The 8,279-nt window shown below is 42.1% G+C and overlaps 1 protein-coding gene across 1 annotated transcript; it reads left to right on the top strand.

The window, feature by feature from the left end:
- Positions 1-208: 208 nt before the first annotated feature.
- Positions 209-2,860, top strand: atoh1a (atonal bHLH transcription factor 1a). The gene is made up of 2 exons (XM_034872823.1): positions 209-915; positions 1,138-2,860. The coding sequence occupies exons 1-2, from the start codon at positions 669-671 to the stop codon at positions 2,010-2,012; spliced, it is 1,122 nt and encodes a 373-aa protein (XP_034728714.1). The 5' UTR covers positions 209-668; the 3' UTR covers positions 2,013-2,860.
- The last annotated feature ends 5,419 nt before the right edge of the window (positions 2,861-8,279 follow it).

The raw sequence follows: 8,279 nt of genomic DNA, 5'->3' as shown, positions 1-8,279 counted from the left end.
TTGGTTAGCTCACTATCTTTCAGTAGTCTCCACTAAGAGGGACAGTGATGTGCATGCACCGTCTGTGCTGCTCTTTGGATTTAAGGGGTAGGCTAGGCTACTTATAAACAACTAGTCAGGTTGTAGGCCTACTGTTGCCATGGGTTACACCGGGCATAGGAAACAGTTCAGACAGTCGAGGATGGCACATGAACCTTTTTCAGATCCCTCGTTTTCCTTCCTTCTACTTGCGAGGTGACAGACACGAACAGGTGGGATTCTGTCCCAGCTGCGCCCTTCTCGCGCTGTCCACGCTCCTTACCTAAAACCGCCACCTCCCCATGCACGTGCGTCCTGTGGGAGGTTCCCCTTACCTCCCTTTGGTTAAACACTCCTTAAATTGTAACGTTATCATAAACAGTCCGGCTTCGGGGGGCCATAATCACCTCTCTCGGGCCTTACCGAGACTTCTCATTGGACGTCAACACGCGACCAGCGCGAGGAGGGGGGCTCCCAGGCGCGTGCCGCTTTTTATACGGACGCCGCGCCTTGAGACACCAGAAAAGTAGTCTCGCACGCGACAGTCATTTTCACGCAGTGCAACAACATAGCAGTGCGTGCCTCCAAAAGTTTTTTTTAAATATTGTTATTCGTTTTAACTTGCCTTACCTTTTGGGTCATTTGGAAGCATGGATGTCCTAAATGTGGAAGACTGGAGCAGAGGCGCAAACCTCGACCCGCGGCTGCAGAGCCCAGAAGTGGAGGAGAGGGGAGGGGAGCATCAGCTCGAGGAACCTGGACTGACGCTCGTGGACAGCGGCAATGACCCACGCGCCTGGCTGGCTCCGGTGCAGCCTTCTGGCACCTGCGCGGCACACGCCACTTCCCCCGACTACCTGCGGCACTCGCCGTGCCCGAGCACCGGCTCCTATCACGGTGAGAAACGAGGATGTTTATGCAACAGGCACCCGGCATTTAGAGTGGTCATTAAGTTCTTTTTGGGTGCACTGAAGGTCTCATATGAGCACCTCAGACAGCTCAGGTGCAATATCTATTTGTAAATGTAAACATTGTTATGCCACAAGAGAAGGCTATGTGTTTTGTTGTAGGTTGTGGTTAAACCAGAGCAGTTGTTAAATACTTGTTTTCATTTTTCAGAGAGCAGTTCCCCGGAGTCCTCGGGCTATCCCAGCCCTCCCAGCTACAGAAAAACTGCCAAGAGCCCCTCCTCTTCCTCACTCAAAGTCCGGGACTTGTGCCGTCTCCAAGGCACGGTGACCGGGCCCGATGAGGAGACATCCACGAGACAGAGAGCCCAGTCCAGCAGACCTACCAACGGGGTCCAGAAGCAGAGGCGCGTGGCCGCCAACGCGCGCGAGAGAAGGCGGATGCACGGGCTTAACCACGCGTTTGACGAGCTGCGCAGCGTAATCCCGGCGTTTGACAACGACAAGAAGCTCTCCAAATATGAGACTTTACAGATGGCGCAGATCTACATCAACGCTCTGGCTGATCTGCTGCAAGGTCCAGTCTCCAACAACAGCAATAACGAAGTCTCCAACAACAACAACAACAACAACAAAAATAACAGCAACAACTCGCCAAAGTGTGACAATATGCTTGCATCCGCCGTTGTTTTAGAGGGGGCAAAGGACAAGGCGTCCCCGTCCCCTCCAACTTGTAGGACAGCGGCGGCTGGGCCCGCCCCAGGTAGCGGCCTACCTGTCCACATCAGCGGGATGCCATTCCGCTCCTCCTTCGACGACGGTGCGTTTTCGGCCCTGGTTGAAGAAGCGATGCGCTCGCCCTCTCCTTCCTCCTCCACCCGGGCGGGCGGTTCGCTCGCACCGGCCGGGGGTGGGAGGAAGGAGTCTCCCCGCAGCGACGGAGAGTTTTCCCCGCATTCCCACTTCAGTGACTCGGATGAAATAGCGATGGAGCTCCACTCAAGTGAAGAAGATGACCTCTCAGAACTCAAGCTGCGCAGGCACCACAACCACCATATCCATCGTCATCCCACTGTTGCGTTCTGAGCTTTTCCAAATTAAGAATAACAGACTTTATTAAAGGTTCACTATAGCCCACAGCAACAATAATCGCCCGTAAACCGTGTCAACCATGTAGTCTGTTCTGTTTTAAATGTTTTAAGAGGATGGACAATTTTTGCCTTTTCAAAAAGTCATGTTCCATTTTTTAACCACAATTCTGTTTTTATCAACTTGCTACATAGTCTTATTATGATTATTATTTTTCTGAAATAGGCTTAATTCGGTTCTGCCAATAGATGTAGCCTATGGCCTATAATTTCCAGTTTCCATGGAGACGTGTCTGGAAGACCCCTCTGCCATGTCGCGCGCAGCACTGCCATGGGTATTTCGTCACTCCGACCAAAAAGCTGTCTTCCACAAAACCATAACTTTATGGATAATTGCTTAGCCTATATTTGATAATGTATAATATGTATAATGTAGCTATAATATTTTTTTTTTGTTTTGATTTATATTTTGATTTGTTACAGGCTATAATGTATTTTGCAACTTCAAAAGTTAACAATGTGCACTTTAAAAATATATGAGCCAGAGGCTTAAGAAATACGATGTTTGTTTTCAAACCATAAACAATATTGTCGTGCTTTGTTTGATAGTGTAGAACTGCCAATTCCATCCAAAAGGCCTATTTAATGTAGCCATCAACGCTGCCTTCTTTTGTATTTTCTTTTATATCTTCAGATGAACTTGTGTGTCTTTTACTTTCACTGGATGAGATAAATTGACATGTATTTATTCCTGTTATGTTTTATTTGATTTGATTTTTATAACTCCATAGTTCAATTTGCTGAAAAAAAGCTACCTTTTTTGCCATTCATTGTTATGTTAATTTGATTTTGGGAATAAAAAAAAAAGCAAACGAAAATGTAATGTTTCTTTCTCTCCGTTGTTACCACGCATTTAACTCTTTTATGCCCTGAAATACATTCATTTGGATGAATGGATATTCCATATAGTTTAATTTTATTAATATTTGTAAGTTCATTTTTAAACAATTAAGTTATTACATTTTTAATATAACCTAATAATAATAATAATAATAATAATAATAATAATAATAATAATAATAATAATAATAATAATAATAATAATAATAATTGGTTGTTTGTGATTGTTAGAAAATGAAGTAGCCTACGTTGGGACTTGCTTGTAATCTCATGGTTTAGCCTATATTATAGCAATAACATTATTAATAATGCCTAATAATAACAATAAGACAATACATTTGATAAGTAGAAACATAATGCACATTTAGCCTATTTTAAATTGGTGTTAACCTATTATCTAATATTAATTGCATGACGATTTAGTACCATCTAACGTGGTGACTGCAGACTGTGGAACCCGTGGACAAGGCCTTAGTCTGCACTGAGGGGACAATCTGGGATGTGGGGACATTATCTAGCCTATAGGACTACTTCTACCCGCATACGTCGGCAATTTAATTTAATACACGTTCAACACTTGATCTCCCCTGTAATGTATCGTAAACTAAAAGCAACGTGACACGCGCTCGCTCGCCATATGCTGTAGGTGCACGCGCCCCCTGGCCCACACTGTGATTAAGTGTTCTGAACCGCGATGTTTTGGGGCGACTTTGACGCAGGGAAGCGCTGCATTAAATTATAGCACACTGTTATTATCTTCCAACAATCTTCTCCCCACTCAGCGAAAAGTTTTTTTGTTTTTTTTTCCTGAACTGTTGCCATGTCGTTCATTTGGTGAATACCAGATTTGGTAATGGGGAGTGTGCATTCATTTCAGGCTATTGTTGGCCTACTCGTGGGCCGAGGTGTTGGATGGCCTCAATGAAGCACGCGCTGTCAGCTGGTGAGCGCTCGCGAGTCCCCAACGTGTCCCCGAGGACTTGACTCGAGAGGGAACACACTTTCTCAACTAAAGAAACACACACACACACACACAACCACACGTCGGTTCACCTCCTCCACTTTTTTCGTTCTCCTTTCTTTCTCTCTTCCCATCAACTCAAACACGCGCATGTGGGCAGTGAACGCACCACGCCCACACTTGCTCTGGTAACCTGTCCTGCTGCGTGACTCAGGCTAAAGGGAGTTTTTTTTTTTCTCCTCTGTCTTTCTCCAACTTATTTCAGACTTGTTTATAATGTGTCAACAGCCTGGCAGACACAGGGGCGTGGTACACAAACGGAAAATAGCCTACTTCCAAATTATTCATGAAACTACCAGAAGTTAAGTGCCTTTTTGCTACCTGTCACTGCGCTGTCTCCCACCCACTGTTTTTAGCCAATCAAAACGCGTGCCCCTTTGGTCGCCTCCTGAAGGCAGGGAAGGGAATAAAGGGAAATATAATGAGGATGCTATGTTAAATTATTAACGGAATGTGTGCAGGTAGAGCAGTATCTAAGTATGATCAGACTGCCATCTGCGGCGAGTTCGTGTTGCGGTGAAAGGAGATCGAGTTTCAGTAAACACTATAAAGAGATACTGTAGACATTCATCAGCAAATAGCTTACTGTTCTCTGTAAGACAGATTATAAAGGAAATCATCTCCGTATCATTCCGTAGCAGGTTTTGAATAATTACATTTAATGATGCCCCAGTTAAATCTGTATTCCGTCTGTGATCAGGTCCGATCATTCACAGAGACTCATAATTCTTCCTGCTATTTTTCTTTAAAGCTTAAATTGAAAACTTTAAAAGATATGCATATGTTTCTGCACAAGAAACAGGACGGCGCGTTTTCTTCTTCTAATACAGCCCGCATTTATATAATGTGTTCATGGTTGCATGCTAATGACCCTAACAAGCTTTATGTGTTTACCTGGAAGGTAGAAATAGCCATCTTCAACAGGTGGGATGCTTATCAGGTTGAGGTTTCACGCACATTAATTATTTACGCAACCCGGACGTTATGAAAAACAACAACAGGGTGGTGGAGTTGGGGAGAACTGGACAGACACAAGAAGATAACAAAAAAGGAAAAAATCAACTTTTTGCAATGTCTTTAACCTCATCTGTTTCTGACAGTCTGACAGTCTTTCAGTTTGTTTTGTTCTTGTTGTTTTTTTTTTTTTTTGGGGGGGGGGGGGGGGGGGAGTTGATTCAACAACGTCATTGGCCAGCCTAGTTCTTGCCTTCCTTTTAACCAACACCTGAGCCTCATAAGGTCACATATTCTTATCCATCAAATGATGCTGTAAACAAGTGGCCTAGTCAGAAGCTCCGAGTTCAAGACTAATTTATCTGATACTCATTGTTTTGGCAAATACAATAAGTCCATCAAGCAATAAATGTACAACCATAAACTGAAACCAAGTCCTATACAAGGTAAACCATTCAAACAAACACTAGAGGAACTCAAATAACAGACCATGCATAAAAAAGACTTTCTGCATAAAAAATAAAAACTCATACAGAAAGTTCCAGTGAAGCATGGTTAGATATGTTTTAAGCCTCTGTAGTCATACTCATTTTAGTAAATAGATTCATAATATGTGCATTCCACAGCTTCCTTTTTTAATGAAAAGAAAGGCGCTTGCATTTTGTATGAGATACGGGGAGCTGAGCTGTGTGCTGTCCAAAAAGCCACGGGTCTCTCTGGGGACCCAGAACAAAAGGCAGAACTGGGCCATAGTTTCCATCTGCTGTCCCAGAGAGAGAGCGGGAGAGGGTGGCGAGTGAGGACACCATGGGCAGATAGAGACAGAATAATAAGTGAGAGGGAGGGAAAAAGAGTGAGAAGAGACAGCGGCAGGGAACATGATGGTAGGACGAAGCATTAAATAGATAGATAGCTAGCTAGCTAAATAGCTAGATAGATAGATAGATAGATACACACATACATACATACATACATACATACATACATACATACATACATACATACATACATACATACATACATACATACATACATACATACATACACATATACATACATGACGGATCAGTATTGTTCAGTTTAATCCAACAACTGTAAATTAGTCTGAGGGCTAACAACCATAACTAACCCTTTGTTTAATCTCACATTACCTTTAAATTACCCTGGAGCCCTCACCTCTAATTAGCTACCCCCCCTGCATTATCTTGTACTGTAGCGTAACCTAAAGTGATCACACAAACACACACAATGCCGCTGTGACGTAATGAGCACCTGTTGCAATGCATGCATCCAACTCAACAATGGTATTAATTGTTAATGAGTTTCCTAGGTGGTGCTGTGGCTCACAGACACACAAATTGTAGCATTTATATACGCAAAGTTGTCTGTTGTGTAATGTCGTTCCACTGAATTATTGGGAATGCGTACAGAATGCATGTACTACAATATTTAGCCTGTAAAATCATTATGCCTCACATACAGTATGTCCGCGGATTTATGCAAGCAATGCAACATCGTAAAATAAACTCATTTTGCAGACAAGGTTTACAGTAAATCACATAATTAAAATCATCAACATCAAGGGAGACACCGAAAAAAAAGACAAGTCATGATAAGAAGTTATACTAAAACACAAAGCAACTTAAAGGAAAGCCATACTGTTTGATAAGATCGCTCAGGACAAAAAGCTGGTTATCAATGAAAAAACTAAGTACTTATAAAGGCATAAATAGCTACATAATTACATGTGCAAATCAAGCAATCTGTTAACAGTGGGAAACAATTGGCCTTTAGTTCTCTTTCTCTTCAGTCTATCTGCTCTAAAACAGCAAGCATAACTGGGAGAACTATCAGTCTATTTACCGCATTACTTTAATCAAAGTTATCACCCTTATACACAAATAAGATAATTAGTAAAACAGTGACTGGACCCTTCTCCTCTATTTTTAAAAATTACTTTTTAAATAAATCACTTTCATGTATTTACTGCACCAATTTATATTTGGTCATTTATTAGAGTTGTTTTGAAATGTATTAAGTTCTAAATTACTATTGTACTTTCCAGAATTCAACAACAGTCTTTGTGGCAACACAAAGGGATTAACAGTGTGACAATGACAAGCAGGATAACATGTCTACTTATTTATTGCAGAAGAGACTATTTGTACTAATATAAATACTAATTTGCAATTGTTTATGACTATTCTGCACAGAAATCAAGTAAAATACTGTAAAGTAATCTGTGTCTAAAACATATCTAATGCAACAGGTGACAGCATCAGTTTGGTTTGTAACAATATTGCATCTGCCAAATGAGTATAAAGAGACAAGTTAAAAATGTGTAAAAGATGTGAGTTACAGAGAAAGATGCTTAAGTTTAAGGTCGCAACTCTGAGGACTTTACATACAAATGTCCTTTAGTAAAAAAGGGGCAGCGTTGAACTGTTTTGACAAAATACATCCTGTGGTTTTTATGACAAGCAAGCCTGTCCCTTAAAGCATGTCCACCTGCACATACACACGCTGACACAGTGACACACACACACAGTTTATACACACTGTCACCAGGAAGAAGATCATTTCTCTCTGCAGTTCTCTCCATGAAAGACATCTATGGGTGAACCAGGGTCTCCCAGGGCTTTGTTCTGGGCAGGGTTCAGCTCTTTGTGTCCGCCACCTTCAAAGCAAATGTACATGAACACGAACATGAGGCTTCTTGGGTAACAGGCCCATTGAAGAGCAGCACAATGGTGCTACCAATTATCCACAGTGCTCAATGCTCCTGCGGAATCAGTTACATGGCTTTGTTTGTGGTTGTGTGTGTGAGTGTGTTTGGTAGATTTGCATGTTTGATGATGTAAATGTTATATGTGTGTGCATATATATTTTTGTTCATGTTATTCAGTGTAAATCTGTGTTTGGATTTAATTGTTTGTGTGTGTGTGTGTGTGTGTGTGTGTGTGTGCAAATGCCTGCATGCATGAGTTGAATTTGAGTTGATGGGGAGAGAGAAATAAAGGAGAAAGAAAATAGTAGAAAGGAGGTGTACCAACGTGTGTGTATGTGTGTGTGTGTGTGTGTGTGTGTGTGTGTGTGTGTGTGTGTGTGTGTGTATGTGTGTGTGTGTTTGTGCACCTCTCGTGTGTCTATGTAGTGAACTTATACTTCCCAACAGGAGTTAATAGGAGTAAATAACCTTGCAGTTGGGGTGTCCAACTGCAAGGTTATTTACTCTGTTTGAGACATTGCAACTTTGAGCAGGGTCGGGTTACCAAGAGCGTGCAGCCGGCCCTCCTCAGCTGGAGATGAGGCCTTCACATTTCAACATTCCTTATTAATACATCAGAATGTCATTCGGATTAGATAAATGTGGTTGGATGGAATCAAAGA

Source organism: Etheostoma cragini, chromosome 5 (genome assembly GCF_013103735.1).
Source record: "Etheostoma cragini isolate CJK2018 chromosome 5, CSU_Ecrag_1.0, whole genome shotgun sequence".
NCBI classification, from domain to species: Eukaryota; Metazoa; Chordata; class Actinopteri; order Perciformes; family Percidae; genus Etheostoma; species Etheostoma cragini.
The sequence above is the reverse complement of the archived record's forward strand: the minus strand, read 5'-3'. Positions and strand labels throughout refer to the sequence as shown.